Genomic DNA, 21,829 nt, shown 5'->3' on the forward strand with positions numbered 1-21,829 from the left:
CATTAGGCTTATAATATTTTCCAGCAATTTTAAATAAGCCTCAGAGGCCCACAATAGTGTATTGGCAGTGTATTGTGCAAAATCTAGCCTTGATGCTGGAATTAAGATAATTTAGAAGTGCTTTTCGTAAGCCCTAGTAATATATATTATATATAATATATTACAAAATACAAGACCCATCTCAATAGACAAGGTCAAATCTCTGCATGCAAATTCTAACTATTTACAATCAAACAACACAACATCCGCAAAACATTAAATAAAAAGTGCAAAACAAAAAGAAAAAGCAGCATCCAGGAAACAGTTGTGTCTTTACTGAAGATTGGCATTCAAAGGCTCCTCCTCCGTGTGCTGTGTATGTTAACCGACCCTACGGCGTCACTCTTAACAGAAAAAAAGACGAGGAAAAAACTACCGTAATCGGCCCTAAATTGGCTCCCAACGACGCGAGCTGGCCTCGGTCGTTCATTTTAAAGAGCCGGCTCTTAGAGCCGATTCGTTCGCGACCGACACATCACTCCTGGGAACACACTGTGTGTCTGTCATCTGTGATGCTAACGGTCTGTTAGCCATATTAGCAAGGCTGGACACTAGGAACACCGTTGACATCGGACTTATTGGCTCATAATGGCAAGTAAAAATCATCCCAAAGTGTGGAAGTATTTTGAAATGGTTTAAAGTGACTTCTGAAAGTGAAGTACAACTTGTGTCAGCAGCTTCTTTCATATCAGGTGAAAACCACCAACGTCACTGGATCATCATTGAACATCATTATATACCATTACCATTATATACCAACAGGTAAGGCTGTTACACCGCCTTTATTTTATATCCACATAGTGTATTTTAAGGCAAGAAATATGAGAGTTATGGCAAGTAGTTTTTCAAGCCATGTTGTCCCTTTTCTGTGTGCACTTTTCTGATGTGTGCCGGTGGTGTGACCGTGTTCCGGTTTAGTTAGTCCTGCTTTCAGTGTTCCTAAATAAATTAAGGTACTGTTGTTGCACACCTACCATGTTTATGTCTTTATCTCAGTGTTTTAGTTTGTTCCTTTGAGGTAGAAAAAGTCGCAAATGATATCTGTTTATTTGTCGGGATCGCTATTAGATCTGCTCTTAAAAAAACATTGGGATATTAGTCGACTATGGACAAAATCTAAGGAATTAGAATCGACCATAAGAATCCTGCATTGAAGACAGCCCTAATTCTTTATTTTATGATGTGTAGTGAAGCCTGCTTTGTTTGTTTTGTTATGACAAAGCTGTGCTCCGTGAAGTTGTGGGCATACTGTATACAGTACACGGGGCGGTCTCATCTTGCTAGAGGCGGTATCATGTCCACCCTTCATAACGTCTTAAATTATGTGCCCATAAACAGGCTCTAGGCACACCTATTACTGTTAGGATATCACTAAAAAGACACATTTGCATCATCAAGTACCTTTAATGCAAAGGGGTTCTTAAGTTCTACATTTCTGTTGGACAATGCACATAGTTATGTCTCTGGTGGAAGATTGGTGTTCCGTGATGTTTCTGTCAGTGAAGGTCTTTAACAATCAAGAACAAGTCCAGTTGCCTTCAATTCTTCAAAATTTTGCCAGAATACTTACTGGGATCAAAGATTCATGTTGAAGTGAGAAAAAGTCTTTAAATGAGCCGTTCGGGTATGACAGTATGCTCTGTGCTCTACAGAAGAGTTCAAGATCAGTGAAAACCAAGAAAGAATCACAACTGAAAGACTTAAGATGGCCCAGAAATAGGTTTAAAAATACAGATACGCTGAGCTACTTTGATAGCAGCTAACTTCCTGTCTCATAGGTTTTATTGTTCCACTGAAATGAACTTTAAACACTTCACTTCCAAGTGCATCCTGGCAACATAGACATTTATAATTTTTCATTTGCTCTCAAATGGTAAATACAAAAGAAGTCTACCTATAGCCTGCCTTTAATTTCCCATGAGCACAGGTCTAATTAGTGCTGGTCAGTTGAAGCGTGTAGGTTTAATACAGTATGAGGAGGTATAACATAAATGAGATGGGTCTGGGAATATAAAGACGATGAACTGTGATATTTGCGTTCTGGTCTATAAAACTGGGATGTTTTCTTTTTTTGTCTGTGATCTAGAATAGAAATTATTAATGGTGAGTAACTGAGTGTGCATCCCTTTGCCAGTCATAAGTGAAGATGCAGAGTTTAATACAGAATATAAATACACTGAGCTGTAATATATAGGGAATATTTCCAGATTTGCTTTTATAGACTTTGGTTTGGTGAATTCCACTGTCAATTCTCATTAAACTGTCAAACTTGGCCCCAGATCAAACCAAATCATTTAATAATTGGAAGCCTGCATGCAGTTGGTGGTGATCACTTTGTAGAATCCCTCAGTTGGCTTCCTGGCTTGCACTTATTGAGAATCAAGCAGAACCAGTCGGAATGAAAAATGGTCGAAGTTCGCGCCACATCGTGAGAATTCCATTCGAAAACTCAGATTACGTTTCGAACCCGTCAAAAGTCATTCTAAAGTCATTCTTGCACATTTCACTCGAATGTAGTGCCATTCGATTGCTGCCCGAACTCTGGCCAGAAGGTGCAGCATCATCAGGAATAGGAGCTGGCACTTCAGGGGCTTCTTGGTTTGCAACACCTCTGCCCTGTCTACGCTGGCGGCTGGTGGTGGAGTTCCTCACCTTGGCTCCTTTCTTCCTTGGCAGCACGACGTGATGTGAATAAGGCGATGCTTCAATGGTGAGTGATGTTTCAGCGGCAACTGACTGGATTTTTATGTCATCATGCTGTGTTCCAATATCCGGACTCATTCGAGAGTCAATTGGGACATTTCGACTGCATTCAAGGCGCATTTGAGCGGCAATTGAAAGATTGTGACGGCATTCAAATTGCATTCCAGCTTAATTCTTTTTAATATCGAAAGATATTCCAGCAGCAATTGAGATGCATTACAGCTGCATATTCCGGCTAATTCGAGGCACATTTGGAGACATTCTAGCAGGATGTGAAGTGGCTGCCCGTTTCGGTTTCTCACTCAAATGCGATCAGAATGTGTGAAATGCTGTTGGAATACCATAAGAATATTTAGAATGCAGTCAGGGCGCATGAGCGTAACGTTCGGGCCGCCCACAAGAATGGGCCCGATTATTTGGAATGCACTCAGAATTTTTAGAAAGCACTTTGAATATATCACTTAAAATAAACCAGGAATTTTCATTCCCATGGCATTCCGGCTCATTCTTCCTCTAGTGTGAGAAGGGTTTTAAGCTGTTGATCAGGTAAAGGCCACATTAAATCGGGGCTATTCAACTAAATTAATCTGGTTGCCACATTTTCAGAAAGCAAAGGACTGGGTGGCCAGACTGTTCCCTTCACGATTATTCTTATTTTGTATCTGACCGCGAGTTGCCAGTTGAATAGCACAGCTTTAAACCAGGGATGGGCAAACTTTTTGACTCGCGGGCCACATTGGGTTAAAAAATTTGGTGTAGGGGCCGCCTATATATAGGTGGCATCAAGCAGAACGACATACTTGCTCACGGTGCAACGAAACGAAAACACAACACATCCACAGCAAGTTAATGCATCACAAAAATAAACGACTAAGCACTGAACATAACACGTAACTTAAAACTGTTATTTCCAAATGCCCGCAAGGCATGCTGGGTAGTTGAGCTGCAACAACAATATGAGCTATGAACAATAAAACCTGGGATATCAAGAGTATGTTAACACCTCATTGTTTATTTCTCTGACGAAATCCTCAGCATATTTTGCAATCTCGCGAAAATGCGACAAATGTGGCAAAATGTTGGAAGAAAGAGCACCACAAACTACCCAGCATGTCTTGCGGCAGGAATATATGGGTGGGTTTTTTTGGCAAGGGTATTGCACGTAGATACAGTATTTGTGTGCCCACTTGGTGCAGTAGGTAAGTTATTTTGTGCGTCATGTGTTGTTTGGATTGCATCTGACTACTTTGGCGACTCAAGCGTGCCACAATAGCACTGCAAGCCCTTCTGCCAGCTACAGTTTTGATGTTAAATGTTTAAAAAAAGGAATTTGGAAATGGTGGGCCGGATGAAGACGCTTACCGGCCCGATGTGGCCCACGGGCCGCAGTTTACCCACCCCTGGCTCTAAACCTTCTAATGCTGTTCAGTGTCTTCACTACAATGTGATCAAACAAAATTGTAACATGAGAGACTGCTCCCCTCACTGCGACCTGCAGTGATATTCCTGCATCTGCGTGGTGTAGATTAAATGCAAAAGCATCCGATGGGGGAATAAATGTTTGCCACACAGCTAAACGGGCCAACTCTGCCTTTTATTCATAATTCATCAGCTCAATGCGAGCATGAATAGCGAATGAGCGTATGAATGATTGATAAAACACGTGAGGACATTTTTCCACCATGCGACAAACATGCGTGTCGCACCTGGACAAGCTCATCGCGTATTCTGTACCTCAGGTGCACCGAGAGAGCGCATTAAGTGATCAAACAAATTGTGCTGTGCTGTGGGAAGATGCAATTTGCAGGATTTAGCGAAAAGAAATTAAGCAAATTTCCACAAAACCTGTCTAGAAAAAACCCACCAAATTTTGGTGGAGACTCCAAAGCAGAAATGTTTACTCTACAAGTTACACTTTTCAGCTTACCTACATTTTTTTTTCATAAATCCAAAAGTCAAACACAATTTGTCAGGCAGCATTTTAAGTAGCATATTAGCATTCTTACTGTCACTCAACTAAAGAGAAGTTAACTACTGTATAATACAACTAAATGAAACAAAATTAAAGTCAAACTAGTCTGGCAGAAACTTCATGGAGTGGGAACAGGAAGGTTTCTACCAAGAAATACTGTCACCTTGTGGCATTTTATAGGTACTGCTGTAATAACTGAATATCTGTCTGACAGTGTGCAGCAATGCCAGTACCTGCTCTTTGACTCCCATCACTCACTAGAACATAAACTAGGGGTTATCAGAATCCTCAAGGACAGAGCAGAAAAACCCCCCACCGCCATCAATGGAAGACAGAAAGGACAAGCACACATCAGAAAGGCTCTTTTTAACTGTGGGGATCCACATTGGGAAATCCGCCAGGAGAAGCAGGGCCACTACACCTGAGCTTGAGGATAGAATGTGGCGTGGAATGTGGCTGGTTTGTCAGAGAAATTATGATACCTTTTTAAACCCACCAACACCCTCAGACAACAGCTGCTTCACCCCAAAGACAAAATCCAGAGAATCAAACTCAACGATGTTGTTTATGCATTGCAGTGTAGTGAAGAGTGCAATGACTACGATTGGGCATCGAGTCTCGAGCATCGATGAGAATCGCTACTAACATTCAGATTTTACCGGGATCGTTAAAAAGTTTTTATTTCGATTCCTAGTTTTGACGCCGACTGGAAGAAATAGCTGCGAACACCAACGAAGAAGAAGCCGGCCGGCGAGCACCAGCGCAGAAGAAGCGTTTGGCTTAACTTCAAGCAACATTTGCAAAACAGTTATATCATGCAAAGGAGGGTGCACGATCAACATGTTCACACATTAATGGTGTAGAAATATCTCGTTACTCGTACCCAGAGTACCGCTACGGCGGACTTCCTCTAAGCAATCAGAATCAGGGAAGTCGAACAATAAATGACGTCTGTCAAATGCCAATGTAACCGAGGGTTTCAGGATGCTCGCTAATGTGGAAGTTCGGTGTAAATAAAAGACGGGAGCTACAGCTAGGCAAATTTATTATTGGCAAAGTCCTTCTCTGTTAGCAACAGTCAAGGGGCCTACTCAACTCACAGGTCACACTCCCGGCCTTCAAAATAAGAGCGCTGTTCTGTTTACTTGCGTTAACAAAAAAAGATTTTCATAAACATTAGCTTACACCAACATTGAGGCAGCAAACAAAGTGTACTACTTTTCAATAGTAAACATCTTTTGTGAAAGTGTACTCATGTAAACAGAAACTTCATAACATTTATATGAATGGTTTGATATTTTAAGTTGATAAAAAGTTCATTTTTATATTTAAACAACTGTTGTGACCCAAAGGTCACTAAAATTTAAGGAGGACACAGGAGACGTGAAAGCCAAGTCAACACATTTTATTGAAATATTGTTGCTTTTTTCCTATTTTTTTTTTTCAAATATATGTTTAATTCTTACTGATGAGGGAAAAAAACTTAAACCCCTCCCGTGTCCCAAAGTGACAAAATAAAACGTCCTGGTGCGCCGGCCCAAACAAGCCAGTCACACCAGGACAGGCCAAAAACCAAAATACCAAGGCTGTTGCCCAGGCATTGCCAGAAGCCAGCGGGAAGCAGCTGAGTTGCCCAGGAGCGTGCCGGAGAGGTGGAGAGTGTGCAGCAAGCGGAGCACATGAGCGTGATAGAGCCAAACGCTGAGAAAGAGCGAGCAAAGCACACCTGCATTAATCTGCACCGGATGGGGCGGGCCAATCAGCTGCTTCTTGAAAATACACAAGGCAAAACAGCAGAGTGAGGCACACACAAAAAAATGCCCATCTCTAACAACAACATCGAAGGGATGTTTCTTCTGGAAGTTCATTTGCATCTCAAAAAGAAGGGGCATTACTTTGAGGACAATGATTAAGTAAAACAAGAAAGACCCTCTCAAAACAGAGCAGGCTACACTCCATCATGCTAAAAACAATGTCCTAACATCTCTCCCCCAAAGATTGTCTCATTCCACTGAAAGAGTAGTTACTAACGCGCTGTTCTGCCACCAGGCAGGTGAACGACCTACTGTTATACAGGACGGTCATTCACCAGCAACATCCGGAAACAATAACAACAACCACCCCCAGGGGACACACCCACCAGAAACATAAACACAGAGACTCCAAATTTAGAAATTTAAAACTGAAGAAGCCTTTTGGATTAAAGGTCTTCAACAAACTAGAAGAGTCCAGTTGTCTCGGTTGAACCGTTGCGGACTGTATTAAAATCTTAACGATAACATTCATATACAGAATGAGCGCTTATCTTTAAGGTGTAAAATTTCTGGATAATTAAATTGTTCAGGCTTGGCTGGTGTCTTTTGTGCACTGCTGATGTCATTTCATTTGCTCACCATCCACTCCTTTTCTTGGAAACCACAATGAGAAATTAAAGATAGCGCTGATCCCCCTGTGGACCTAGAAGCTAGAAATGTCTTGCTAATAAAAAAGGTAGCCCTCAGCTGCTTTGTCCCAGTGGTTATTCTTAGTCTTGACAGTCACTGCTGGTGTATGATGAGACGAGCAGGCCTGGAAACCCTAGCTCGTATTGTGCACAGATATTCCAGAGGCAGGTGGGCCCACTTAAGAGTTTATAAATAACCTCCAACCTTCCATACAGTGATGTACCATCAAATCATGCCTTCTTTTACCGCCTACTGCCACAAACACATGTAAACACTTTCTACAACAAAGATATTAAAAAATGAATCGCCGTGAGAAAAGTAATTAATTTCTCAGAGGCGGTTAATGTCGGTCCTCAGGATACATGCAAGCAAATGCGCCACCAATAATTACACGGAATAAAAAGTATGTTTCCTTGGAGAAAAACAACAAATTGGATCATATAAAGCACACACAAGTTTAACGAAGTCTGCCAGAAGGGGCTTAATTTGAGAAAATTGTGGGGAGGTTGAAAGAAACACAAAATCAAATAAGCTTTGCATTTGATTCCCTTAATGTGCCGAAAATGAACCAAACATTTACCCTAAAACTGAGATATGTACCACACCGAGATGATGTTGTACCATTACACCTCTATTTACGACACATTCCTTTTGTTTGTTCTTCTACAACTTATAATAGCAGTCGAAAAGAAAAGGACAACACGAGACAGACCAGGGTAGAAATGCGAGTCAGAGTCAGAAGGGAAGCTACTAACATGAATCTACATGGTATGCTCAGTAACATGTCAACATAAATTATTCTATGAGCAGTCCATGTTGAAGCATTCATCCAAACATGGGCCAATCTGCTCCATGCTCCTGTCAACGAAGCCAAACAATAACAGTCAGGGTGAACGACCTCCACTGCAATAAATGTAGTACAGCGGAATGATACCAACCATCAACACACGATCCATCATGGCATTCAAGTCGAGTTGGACGTCTTTGATGATATTGTCTCGTCCAGTCCAAAGTCATCAAAATTGTGACTTGAGTCCAAGTCACATGACTCGAGTCCAAGTCACATGAGTCGAGTTCACACCTCTGCTATTTATAATTAAACTTCTATTTTGTTGTTTTAATACAAAGAAGTAAATAAGTAACTTCATATCAAGATTTCACAAATCACTTTTTTGCCACAGGAGTGTAAAAACAAGCTAAATGAACAGCACCATCTAAAAACAGAAATAAAACACTCTTAACCTTAAAGTGCTGCGACTGGCTGGCGACCAGTCCAGGTTTTTTTTACAGCATATGAACGTTACAGACCGAGCCTGGCCCTTTAAGAAGAATTGCATTGTGGGAAGGTGATTTCCTCTCTCTTCTCTCTCTCGTCTGTCTGCACCGCCTGTTGTCTTCTGCGTCCTGATTGGCTGTAGACCATTGTCAATCAATCTCATTTGTGCCACCCTGCCGTGTCTCCTGTGTCATTGCTAGCTTGCTTATTTGCTAGTTTGCAGTCTTTGTATGTTTACAAGTTTCTGCCTGACAAAACCCACAATGTTGACAAAACGTTCTGCTCCCAAAAGGCAGAGGAGTATGCTGACCATCGCACAAACGGTTGAACTTGTGTACATGCTGAAGGAATGAAGAAGTTACGCTGCTGTACGCCACCATTATGGAATACTGTAAATGAATCTTTGGTTTGAAGGAGGAGGACTGCAACAGGAGTAATGCAGCAATGTGTTTTAACAAGGATACAAAAAAAGCTACAGTACAGCGGAACGGCACCAGGAAGAAAAGGCATGGGAGTGAAATACGGGTGAGTCACTTAATAATTTTTGTGTCTTGTGTCGTAGTTTGATCAATAAAATTCAAACAAGGTTTTGAACTTTTTGAGTGTTTAAACAAGAGAGAAATGTGAGAAAATGTTTTTGCCTGTCTGAGAAAAGTGTATACAGTGTATGGTGAAGGTCTGTGTAGGCTCTCAGTCGTACAGGAGTTGTCCATCGAGGGAAAGGCTTCTTGAGACGTCATCTGTACTTCTGTGAAGAAGGTGTCGGACGTTTCGCTCCTCATCCGAAGAGCTTCGTCAGCGAACTAATATGTGCTGGTAGCGTAGGCCTTAAATACAGTACGAGTGGGCGGAATTGGTGTGCCAACACCCTCCTCCTATTGCTTCCTTACACTGTATGGTGAAGGGTTTTACAGCCTTTTACAGCCTTAAAACATATACAGTATAATAATTGTACAAAAATGAAGTTGGCTACTTTGAGGATTTCACTTATTGTGTGCTGTTTTGGGAACCTATCCCTCGCGATAAACGAGGGAACACTGTATATAGGAGGACAGACACAGTCACCAGGATTACCCTGAAAATACAAAAACATCATTTCCACCAAACGTTGTAAGGGGGTAGACATGGACCAAGGAAGAATACATTCAACTTTGGATAAAAGGACTAAAACAGGAATTAATTGTTCCACTTTGAGTCGCTGTGTTACCATAGGAAGATTGAAGGAAGAAATAACCTCGCCATCATCCTGAACCAGGAAGTAGTCTGCTAACTAACAGATACACACAAATTTCAGGATAGTTTTTCTTAAAAAGTCTTGATGGACATCCTTTGCTCTATTAAGTAATGTTCTTGTTATATGGGGTTATTAAAGCATCCCAAAAACAACTTATCTAAGTGGTGGGCTAAGACCTTTGCACAGTAATGTACGAGTATATTATTCTTCTATTAACACCTTATTGAGGCAGCGGAATACATCATTCAAGTGTATCAAATAAATACATATGTCTTTCGGTCAAAGTTATCAAATAGAGATTTGCAGGCCAATTGTTCCTTTCCCCGAGAGTGTTCCAGCTGTTCCCTTCAGCTGCTGGAGTCATTCATCGTCTTCTGTTGCCTAGTGGCTTATCTTTAAAAAAAAAAAAAGAAAAAAACAACCTGGCAGAGGGTTATATCATGTGTGTGAGTGTGTGTTAGTAAGCACAGGGGAGGTGTCATCAGTCTATATATGACAACTTTACTGTGAAAGAGCATTGTGTTTTCCACAGATGTAGACAGGGAGAGGTTATCCAGCAAGACCTCTGAGGAGACACACAGAGTAAAGGAAGTGATCCAGAGGACTCCACCTGTTTCCTTAAGGAAAAGTGAGTGGGGATTGCTTAACTTAGCACAGCTGGCGTGCAGATTTTCTGCCTGTCTTGAGCCGTGAAAGGTTACTCACATTTAAGAGCGCACGATTAACCCCATTGACATATAAAAACTAACCGAGCCTCAACAGTGCACCTGTGTCTTGCTGCTCTGTGGAAGCCTGACATCTTTTTTTCTTTCTTTTGTTTCTCTTGAGAGTCTCGACTTGTTTCTACAGTCACTTGAACTTTTTAATGGCCTTTTATTTTGATGGCCTCAATGGACGGAGCTCTTAATTGCACACAGGGGCACAACAGGAAGCTTGAGACATGAAGGGTTTTTTCCCTTCAAACATAAGAACAGGAATTCCTTTGTCTCTCTATGCCTCTGTTAATTTCTTAAAGGTCTCATATTATAATATTTTTCCACAATTTTAAAGAAGCGTCAGAGATCCCACAATAGCGTATTACAAGTGTTTTGTCCAACATCTAGCCTTGATGCTGGAATTTAGATCGTTTAAACGTGCTTTTATTAACCACTACTGGGAACATGCCGTTTTGCGTGTCTGTAGCTTGAATGCTAATGAGCTGTGTTTGAAGCGATATTGACATATAATGCACTTTATCCGCTTTTGAATATCCCAAACGTAATGTGGGTCAATTGCATGGCATTAAAAAAAAGATCGACATCAGCCTATCATCAATGCTCACTATGACGTTTGTCACTTGATTTATATACAGGACAGCCAGCCTAACATTAATCTGGCATACATAGACGTACACTGCGACAATACTGCTAGCTTTGTTTACACCACATTGCACATCGCTTATGCAGGAGGGAGGGACACAGGAGATGGCTGCTAACTAGTAAGTCTCCAAGTTATTTATTCTAAACTTAAAAATAGGTTTGAAACTGAGCAGGAAGAAGAGCAAAGCAAGAAACCAAAAACGTAGCACTTCCACTGAATTGGCAATGTAACATTACTGAGTGAACAGAATACTACATATGACTTGTCTTTCAATATTAAATCACCATAGAGCAAGGGAGCGATGTTCAAATCGCGATGTAGAGAGGGACAACTTTACTAGGTCAGCCTATTCACTGACGAAAAACATGATCGATTTATAGCTCTCGCATCATTTAACTTGGGGCGGGTCAGAGCCGGTATCATGTCCGTGAGTGAAGGAGCTCTTTCTTCATAACGTCATGATCTTCTAAAGGGACTGTTGAGCTCCTCTTCTCTCAAAAGTGGAGCAAGCAAGTGAGGGAGATGATCGATTTTTCTCATGTTTATTGCTCATAAACAGGCTCTAAGGACGCATATCACCGTTAGAAAATCATTAAAAAGTGACTTTTGCATAATAGGGCGCGCCTTTATTATACAAGCAAACAGAAAATTAAATCCACAACAGAGAAAAGAATCTGGGCATGTCTGTATGCTCTATGGAAAAAACTGATGGTTGTGTTACCCTTTTTTTCCCAAGGCCTATTAATGGGGGGCGGTCAATTTTAATTTGTTAGGAATTAGCCATCCATTAAGTGCATAAACAAATCTCTCCTCTTGTTCAACACTAAGACCCTAATAGAAGAATCCAACAAGGGAACGAGAAGGCCTGTTAGCCAACATGCTCTTCCCCATTCTAATTGAATGAGATGACAAGAAACAATGCATTACGCTTGTGTAAATGGTGGCTAAATACAGTAACTCTGTGGCCACCTGATTTCGTTGCTTTGTTGCGTGTGTGTGTGTGTGTGTGTAGAACATTTGCTTTGCGGGAGCAGCCGCTTGTTTAATGAGCTATTATCAGTATTGCAGGATTCATTTAAAGGGGCGATTCATTTTATAAAGGACGGAAGACACCCATCTTGACACTGACATCCAAACCAAAAGTTGAGTTGAGATGCCAAAAATCTGAATACTTTTGCCTCAAGTAGCAATACTGGGTGATCACCCATGACATGGACAAATAATGGTTCAGATACAATATATTAACAATAAATGTAGCCTTAAGGTCTCTTTTGATATATAGACATGCTCCAGGCACACTGGATTGAACCGCTTGCTTCCCACGCACCTCCACAGGTGCCCGTTGGGGGTTGGGTTACCATGGAAACCAGGACTGTGACGCAGCGAGAGCAGGAGTCTTCGTCGTCCCGTGCGTCTCACAGCATGGAGCTGTCCTCTCAGACCAAGAAGAGGACCTTCACATCCAGGTACCAGTGTTCTTGACCATGTCTGAACACCAGGATCCTCAGGAGTCATTTTCAAGGGCAAACATGACTATAGTCAAAATTACATACAGTGGGGGGAATAATTATTTGATTCCACAGTGATTTTGTAGATTTACTCCCTTATGAAGAAGACATTTACTATCTAAACTTAGTTTCCAAGCCTCAAAACCTTGTCTCGGAGGGGTCAGAATTTGTACTGACTGGTGAGGGTCAAATTCTCTAGATTTTGTTGATATCCCCCGTCTCTCTCTGTTAAAAGAAACCTACCATAAAACTATGGTCTGTTCACATCTTTGTAATCAAATAATTATTTCCCCTGCTGTATAATACGAAATGGACCTTGACTTGACATTTCTTCTGACTTAAAGGCATATTTTTTGCCTATTTGCTGGCATTAATTAGAGTGGAGGCCACTATTTAAGGAAATACGGGAGTCCCATTGCTCCCCATTAAGTCTTCAACTTGGAATGCATGTCAGCTGAAAACCGCAATGTATCCCAGCAGACAAAACTCAACTGTTTATGATATAATATGTTCGTGGACCATAAAAGTATTAAAAAATAACCGTTTTTATCCCTTGTTAAAAGTGATGATGGCTTCCCGCTAAAGACTACTTGCACCTTTTTAATAGAAACACCATCACTACAGCTACTCGTTACAATTGTGTGTGAAGCTGTTATCCGAGTCATCTCGGATAATCGCATCTATACATCTCTGATTACCTAAATCCACCCAGATCGCTTTTAAGCACTGCATAACATTAACGCCAAATTCAAAGAAATACCCCAACGGCCTCCCGGAGACAAGGTCCAACAGGAAATGTGATGGACAGATGAAAAAGCAGAAAATGTGCCTCCAGCCAAACAGGCGTGAGAAGAAGCAAAAGAAAGGAGAAGCAGACCAAATGATTAAAGTCAGCACCTTTGTGCACGTTGCTTACTTGTCCATGTGGGGATTTCCCTTTTTTTATTTCCTCTTTCTGCATAAAATTGAGGAAGCTGTTATTAAATGTTTGTAAAGCACAAACACATTGTTGCGTACACAGTCAGAGGATAATCTCTTTGTGTTTGCTTGTGCAGGCACTCATGTTAAGGGCATGTGGATGTGGCTCGAACTCATGCAGCAGTGTCAAACCCTCCTGCATGTGCGTATATCTGCTCACTCGACTCCAGAGATATGGCACAGCCGCAGGCTCCAGTGCTACATAATTGAACAGACTCTCAGCTTATTCTCAAAGTTAGGCGATACAAAGAAGATAAGACAACAAAATAAAATGGCATAAAAAGCAGATGTTCCTTATGTGCCGTCAAATGCAAACAAATAGAGAAACGAGAAGTCACATATCAATTTGCATAGCCATTTGTGAGGTGGCTTGTTGAAAGTAACGCTTCTACTTTGTAATGGAAGCTGGCTGTTGGGTACACACCTGAATAAATATATACTTCGGCCACACTGCACTGTGGCTTGTTTCCTTACTAAACAAAAACAAAGGTGGCAGATGAGTGTTCAGTCCCTTAGAAAGCAAACTATTACTAAGAAAAATGTACCACAAATTGCAACAATGACCTCTGTTAAAAGAGCAAACTTAAAATCCATAAAGGTCCATTGCTTTCATGTCAGAAAAATACCAAATTCAACGAAATGGACCAAGTTTCACATAAAACTGTGGCCTGTGTGGCAAAAAAAATCTGACACCATTTGTCATTGAGTAGCAGTCCAATCCCCCTCGTGCTGAACCCATCTCTGAGGTCACATGTCCTACACGTTCTTCCAAATGACCACACCACAGGTGGTCTCACAACTAGCTACGCCACTTCTGAAACCATAGTAGTACCCTCAACCTACATATGAACCAGTGTCTGTTGCCCCATTCCAATCATCAGATGGGCACATCCAGATGGCCCCATCCTACTTCTGACCCCATTTGTCAACGATTTGTACCTTTAACTTGGATTTGAACCAAGCTCAACTGAGTTGAAAAACCTGTATATTGAGCATGACACCAAACAGTTGCCTCATTACCAAGCTTCCTATGCCATCTCCTGGGTCACATGTCCAACATGTTCTTCCAAATGGGCTTGTCCAGATGGTGTCATTGCTAACTATCCCACTTCTGACACCATTTGTCATGAAAGTTTGGTGTCATAGTGTACTGAAGACTGAAGACTACTGAATACATTCCAATCCTCCTAGTGTCTCACTCATCTCTGGGGTCACATGTCCTCCAGATTCTTCAAAATGCGTGCACCATTGATGGCCTCAGAGCTAACCATCCCACCTCTGACACCATTTGTCACAAAACTTTCTCCATTCCAATGCTCCATTCCTAGTGCCATCTCATGGGTGACAGGTCCGTCCAAATGGGCTCATCGCTAACATCCCAACTCTGGAAAACATCTGACTTGGAAAAAGCTGTACACTAACCCCGACAGCAAACAGTTGTCCCAGTGCCATCTCTTGGGTCAGATGTCCAAGAGATTCTTCCGAATGGGCACACCCGCCCAAAACATGCAAGTACAGTGATGGCACGATCCCGTCACAAGAAAACATGCTCAGTCCTACAATAACTCGCCTCTAGTTGTAAATTCAATTTTAAAAGTGCGTCGGTCACCTATGGATTGGGGGGGATGTTTCTCAAGTTACAAGGATGTCTTTCAAACTCAACCGAATTTGAGGCTGAGGTCCGCAGGCCGCAAAGGTCTACTAATTTGATTGTGCTTTATACGGACAAGCTCATGCTTTGGTGTAGGCTTACACGTGTGTCTTTTGTCTGCGGGAGTGGTTCTGTGCATGTGTCTGCCTCCTCATCATGACTACATTACTGCTATCGAATCTCTGAAGTCCTCATCACCATATCGTAGTCCAGTTGTCCCTTATATAGATACCCACTTAGGTTTATTGCCTTACCCATCTTGTGATCACATCGGTGGCCCCTGTTCCTCATTATATAAACTCCATATAGATGTTAGTGTGTGTGTGCGCACACTGGTGAGCAATAAGCTCACCAGATTTATCTCCCTTAAGATAAAACAGGTCAGGCGGCGGATTTTGCACCACAAATGCAATCAGGAGGAGAAGGCTTTTATTTGAAGAGTAAGAAGCAACCAAAAACCAAACACACTTGATACCCAGCAGGTGTGTGACACAACAAAGCATACTTAACTTGGCGTCTTAAACAGTAATCTCCAAAAAGGAAGACTGCACTGAAACCGCAAATTCCAAATGTAAGATTTCTGAAAAGGTCTGTTAACAGAGAATGCTGACAGTTCTACCGAGCCACATAACCAAGCTCACTCGCCAGCTTAGCTGCCAGCTTCCCACCGACACAGGGTATTAGCACGGCGAGCACTATTGACATTTCAAAGAGCGCCTGCCTGTCACCCATTCCTACTTGTGCTTTATGTTGTTTTGTTTGTCATTGTTTACTTTTGCGAGTTTGTCACAAGAGTCCCCCTCCAAAAATACAACAAAAAAATTAAGCTCCTTACTGTCTGTGGAGATAAGAGTTGTCACTTTCTATGACGGAATCCACCCGGGGGCATGTGACAAAATGAAACCTCTCGGTTCTTTAGTGACGAGGAAAGCCCTTGCTGCCTTCTAGTGGCAGTAGGTAATGTGACAAAAATATGAACATTTGTCTCTTGAATGTAAGAGTCAAAGCTAAAAGTGAATCTACCTATATCATCTGATGACATACGACTATGTCTACTGCCATTCTCCCCACAGTGACGAGGAAGTCCCATATTCTGATTTCTGTCCCAACATCCCCGCTGACGTGATTAAGGAGATCCTGAACATGGAAAACATCCCCCGCCATAGAACATGGTGAGATGTGTGAGTGTATCTGGACTTACAGCCTTCAGGAAAGTAAATAGTTTATGGATTATAAGTACCATGTTATACTATCTTTCAACAATTTCAAATAAATTTGAACAATGTTGGTGCTATTGTGGGACGTCTGAGAGGTCCCACCATAGTATATTGGAAGTATGTTGGCCAAAAACCAGTCTTGATGCTGGAATTTAGAGAGTTTAAAAGTGTTATTAATCAGCCCTGCTGGGAACAAACTGTTTTGTGTGTCTGTAGCTTTAATGCTAATGAGATGTGTTTGTCCACACTTGTCTCTGGCTGAGTGTGTGGTTCCAAGAAGCACTTTGTCCGCTTTTTACATATTCAGTAATCCCTTCTTTATCGCGGTTAATTGGTTCCAAACCGAACTAGAACTCCGTATTTATAAATGGAAATTGTAGTTAGCGCATAGAAAAAGCTGTTTACGACCTTCGAAGTACGAATTTTAGCAATATTAGAGCCCTCTAGACATGGAATAACACTCCTACAGCCGCCTTTATGCTTGTATTACCCAATAAAGTAGACATAATAAGAGAAAGTAAGCCATTAAAGACATAAATAAAACTTATCTTGTGTGTGTTGCTGTAAACGTGTCCCAATGCTTGGGGAGCTAAGTGGGGGGCCGATAGGAAATGATGTTGGTGGTTCAGAGTTGAGTTTTTATCTTGCCATGGGGTTACGGCCACCACAATAGCTCGTGTTAGGGATTATTGTTGTGAGATAATTCAAAGCTGCAATAAAAGCCTCTTGTTTTCGGGTGATCATATCTGGTGCATCTGGTGTCTCACCAAACATTACAGTCACATTACTGACACCTAGTGACCAGTGTAGAATCCTACATATCATTGCAATGTCTTTGAATGCCTTATACAGTCAAATCTGTCTTAGTGGCCACCTTTATAGAAGGGCCACCTGCCTATAGCAGCCACTGAAAAGTCCCCCCCAGCAAATTTTCATGTTATAGACCCTGTGTATAGCAGTCACCTGTCCAACGCAGCCAGCAGCCACCCATTTTGTCTCCCTTGGTCAATATCTGACTGCATATAGCAGCCAAATTACCAACTCAAGTAGAAGCTTCATGCACGAAAAAGTTTTGTTTTTCAATCAATGAAGGCGTCGCGTGTAGACTTTAATTACTGAGTCCTAGCTCAGTCACAATCATTCACAAGATCCACACAAACTGTCAGTTGTTCCACATAAAAAAGCCGTCTTCTTTTGAGCTTGCTATTTCCTGGTCAAACATGTAACTTTAAGAGCATTTGCACCAAAACATTACCGCAAAGTAGGCTGGGAACAGGACGTGCTCCCAGCGACGCTACAATAAAAAAAAAACATATGCTAGCATGCATGCGGCAGCGGGAGCAAAACTGAGTTCGGTTGTACTTAACTGAAGTATTTTATCAGTTATTATTAAGCCTCTAGCTTCCTTTTAGTAAGTAAAAACCTTGGCTATGATTGCACTACATTGTCATGTAGACCTACAAAGTACACTTGGAAGAACAAGAGGTGAATAAATGTATTGAAACTGATGTGAAACTGATGAGGGGTAGGATTAAATAAGCTTTGCTTCTTCCTACTCCTTTTTGGACATGCAAAATTGTGAATTGTACTATGTGATGTGCTACTGTTTGACTCATGCATGTTCAGGATTAAAACCATGAACCATGATAATAACAAGCCTAGTAGTGCTGTACAACTTTTATCAGCAGTCCGCAGTGCCATCTACTGGTCAACATTATTATTATTATTATTTTTTTCCCTTTTTTTTTCTTTTTTTTCCTCTACTGGTCAACATTCAAACTGGATGCCAACCTGTCTATAGAGGCCACCTGTCTATAGCGGCCACTTTTGCAGACTCCCTCTAGTGGCCGCTATAGACAAGTTTGACTGTATTTGTATTTTACTTTGTACAGCCATTTTTATGCTTTATTCTTAACTTTGGCAAAAAATACATAAAATTTGCTTAAATATGGATATTTTGCATCCAGGGATCTGCAACACATGACTCTTTTATCCCTCTGCTGTGGCTCCAGCTGGTTTATGCTTCTGTGTAATCAGTACGCTGTCATGAGCCTTTCAAAGTTCTGTGTCGGAGTTGAGCATGTGCCGCGCAGTTCTCCGCCGAATTGCTCGGGTCCGTGCTTTCTAGTGAGTCAACTCGGTAAGAGACCACGATGCCGGTCAACTGTTTTGCTTGTTAGCTAATGAATGGCAACTAAACTGCATGAAGAGTGGTACTAAAAGTAAAACTAATCAATCAAACTAATCAACACTTTTACTGAAAATATTAATCCGAAATCGGTGGAGAAGGCTTAAAAAACGGGAGTAATTGCCAGGTGGGAACAGGTGTGGAACAGGAACAGGAAGACAGAAAAGCAAAGTTGTGACAGTTTTGTGGCTCCAAGTGGGTTTTAATTTGGGGGAAGCAAGCTCAAATGGCTCTTTTGAAGCTAAGGGTTGCAGACCCCTGTAATAGGCCATTCAACCACAAAATAGCACGATTTATTCATTAATGTAGTTTTGAAAAACCACAAAGTGAAGTAAAGAGAAGCCGTAAAATTCGAAGCGCAAGGTGGCGAGAGGTTCTTTACACTAACTCGGCACTTATCCAGCGTAATAGATGCCATATATCACGTTCAACAACATAACATTAAGGAGTGGGACAGCAGGACACAAACGTTAGCAACGCTAGCATAGCTATTTCAGCTACAGTGTTAACATTACACTCACATTTTAACAGCAACATCATGCTAGCTCATCCTATTTGCTGAAGATCAACTGAAGCTTCCATGTCTATAGCTGAGCTCGGGCTTTATTTTAAGATGAGGAGCGAAGCCTGATTTGTCACAAAGCTGTCACGGGGCAGCATCATCTAGCTAGGGGCTTGCCAAAGGCAGTATCATGTACATGAGGAAGGAGGTTTTTCCATCACGGCGTCACAAAAACCCTCCAATGAGTGCCTCTTCTCTCAAATGTGGAGCAAACAAATAAGGAAAATTATAGATTTCTCTCATGTTTTGTGCTCATAAAAAGGCTCTAAGCGCATATGTCACTGTTATGACATGATCAAAAACTTGATTTTGCATAAGAGACCTTTAAAAAGACCTTTAACATACTGTAGTATGTGATGAAATGATTAAAAGACAGGCAGGAACATTTTTGCACCTCTGTTGGTCACGGGTGGTCCTTAAAGAAGTATACAATCAAATAACATCAGGAAACACATTTGGGATCTTTAAAGACAGTGCAGTCGATTAAACAAAAAAAAAAAGCGTTAGCATCCAGGTGGAGACTTAACTACTGTGACAAGCACCGACATTTTTCAAACCCTTTGGCAGCTGCAATGCAATGGAGGCAAATTCCATTCTGCATATGACGACCTATTTTTGAAGGCTTTTTATTTGACGCAATTGGCAACAATCAAGAGCTCGATGGCTTCCTTCCTGGGTAATCATCATAAAGCTCGCCACACGCGAGTGAATTCAAATCTGCACGTCCTTTGCCCTGCATGAAATTACAGTGCAAAGAGCTGCACTTGTATGCCAAAGCTGGTCTAAATAAACTTCCTTCCTCCAATCTCATCCATCTATGGAAGGCCAGCTGCGGACAGGGGTCGTCATTTGGCATCTCACGAGCCAAAAAGACGTAAAAGTCATTCAGAGGACCCTTGTTCATTTGCACAAATGAAACAAAATGAACCTATTTGGGCTACTAATGAATGCTGCCATTCACTTTAAAAGAAACATTTAAAAAAAGACTTTTCAATACTTCTGCAAAATTAAAAAAAGAAGCAAGTAGATATCTATGTACACTACCTGGGGGGGGGTCTCCTCTCTTGTGAATTCACTGCGTCATTGGGTATACAGTAGCTGTCATATTATCTGGGTCATATTTCTCTTTAATTTAATGCTCCCTGCCTTGCGTTTAAAAACTGTCTCGAGCAGTAGAATTGTTTTTTGTTTTCTCTTGTGATGGTGACATGTCTACCATCCTTTTCACACATCTCATTATCATGGAAGGAGGACAGAAATCCCTGCAAGGCTGTCATGAGAAGCATGTATGTTTCTAAAAATCTAAGAATGACAAAAATACGAGCCAATTGCCACCTCTTTGTTAAATATCCCCTATTCTGTTCATGTGTGTAAAATAGCACCTGGAGCGAGTGTTTGTCTTGGCCAGTGGCATCCAACAGTTCAGTATTGTCTGTTTTTTGACCCATTTGGGCAACTTTAGTTCTTGCTGGTGAGACAAAACAAGTCAGAGCCATTTGTAACATCCATTCACATTTATTTTTATGGAATTGCGGTTCAATATCCGGCTGGCCCCCCCCCTAAAAAAACAATACTACTACCCTAAACTTTGGGGCCTCATGGCTAGGGTCTCTTCAAGCAACGCGGCTACCATCATCCTGTTGCCAAAACAAGCCAACATCAACTCCCGCAATGCCTATAGACCAATGACCCTAACCCCAATCGTTTCAGAGTGCTTTGAAAGACTCATCCTGGGACACGTGAAGACAACTATCTCGCCCACCTTGGACCAGCACCAGTACGCTTAGAGGGCAAATAGATCCACGGAGGATGCCTTCAATTCTGTGCTCCACATAGCAATGTCCCACCTGGAGCAGAAAGGGGCATATGCGAGGCTTTTATACACTGATTTTAGCGCTGCTTTTCCCTAAAATGCAGAGATAAGGCATTCAGAAGACGCATTCAAAGACGCTGTGAATGATATGTAGTATTGTACACTGGTCACTAGGTGTCATTAATGTTACTGTGATTCACACACAAGCGCTACACTTGATCACCGAAACAACAGGCTTTTATTGCAGGTTTGAATATTCTCAGTCACAATAATCCCAAATAAAAACACACTACTGTTGTGGCTGTAACGCACACCAAGCTAAAACTCAACTCTGAACCTTCAATGTCACTTCCTCTCCGCCCGCCACTGCCCTCTCCCAGCAGCGGACCATATTTATAGTAACACACAAGCACAAGTCTTATTTATGTCTTAAACGGCTAATTTTCTCTTATTATGTGTAAAAGAATTCATTATAATTGTAAATTATAAGTATAAATTATGAGAAGAAAGGAGACAAACACCGAAGGAGAAGGCAGGGTGATGTGTGTGAAAAGAGGGTGGTATTGGACTGATAATCTGTATGATACCAGCAATAAGGCTTTACAAAAGCTAGGAACAGAAGCAGGGTGGTGAGTTTGGGCAATTCATAGTTCAGGTATTTATTAGTAATACAGTAAAAATGAGGGGAAATGACAATATGTACTTTGCAAGTCGATTTTGGCGTGCGCTCCTAAATTTTCTGCTTGCGCTCTTAAAATTTAAAATTTTAAATCCACTGTGTGCTTCTAGTAAAACAGTTAGTGTGAAACCCTGTTATGTCTACTATATTTGGTAATAGGACTGTAAAGGTAACTATAGGGGTGTTCTTTCTTATCTAGAGGACTT

The 21,829-nt window shown here is 41.4% G+C and overlaps 1 protein-coding gene across 5 annotated transcripts in view; it reads left to right on the forward strand.

Moving 5' to 3' along the window:
- Positions 1–207: 207 nt before the first annotated feature.
- The window catches only part of myom3 (myomesin 3), a 71,976-nt gene continuing 50,354 nt past the window's right edge, over positions 208–21,829 (forward strand). Inside the window, exons 1-6 of one of the 5 annotated variants that reach the window (XM_054782948.1) lie at positions 208–801; positions 2,557–2,749; positions 8,727–8,825; positions 8,894–8,959; positions 12,363–12,493; positions 16,238–16,336. In XM_054782948.1, coding sequence (XP_054638923.1) covers positions 8,784–8,825; positions 8,894–8,959; positions 12,363–12,493; positions 16,238–16,336 — 338 coding nt within the window. In that variant the 5' untranslated portion in view covers positions 208–801; positions 2,557–2,749; positions 8,727–8,783. Of the gene's footprint in view, positions 802–2,556; positions 2,750–8,726; positions 8,960–10,200; positions 10,297–12,362; positions 12,494–16,237; positions 16,337–21,829 lie in introns of those variants that run through there. The other 4 variants (XM_054782950.1, XM_054782949.1, XM_054782947.1 and 1 more) reach the window with 4 other exon arrangements.

The sequence above is a fragment of the Dunckerocampus dactyliophorus genome, chromosome 7 (genome assembly GCF_027744805.1).
Source record: "Dunckerocampus dactyliophorus isolate RoL2022-P2 chromosome 7, RoL_Ddac_1.1, whole genome shotgun sequence".
Classification (NCBI taxonomy): Eukaryota; Metazoa; Chordata; class Actinopteri; order Syngnathiformes; family Syngnathidae; genus Dunckerocampus; species Dunckerocampus dactyliophorus.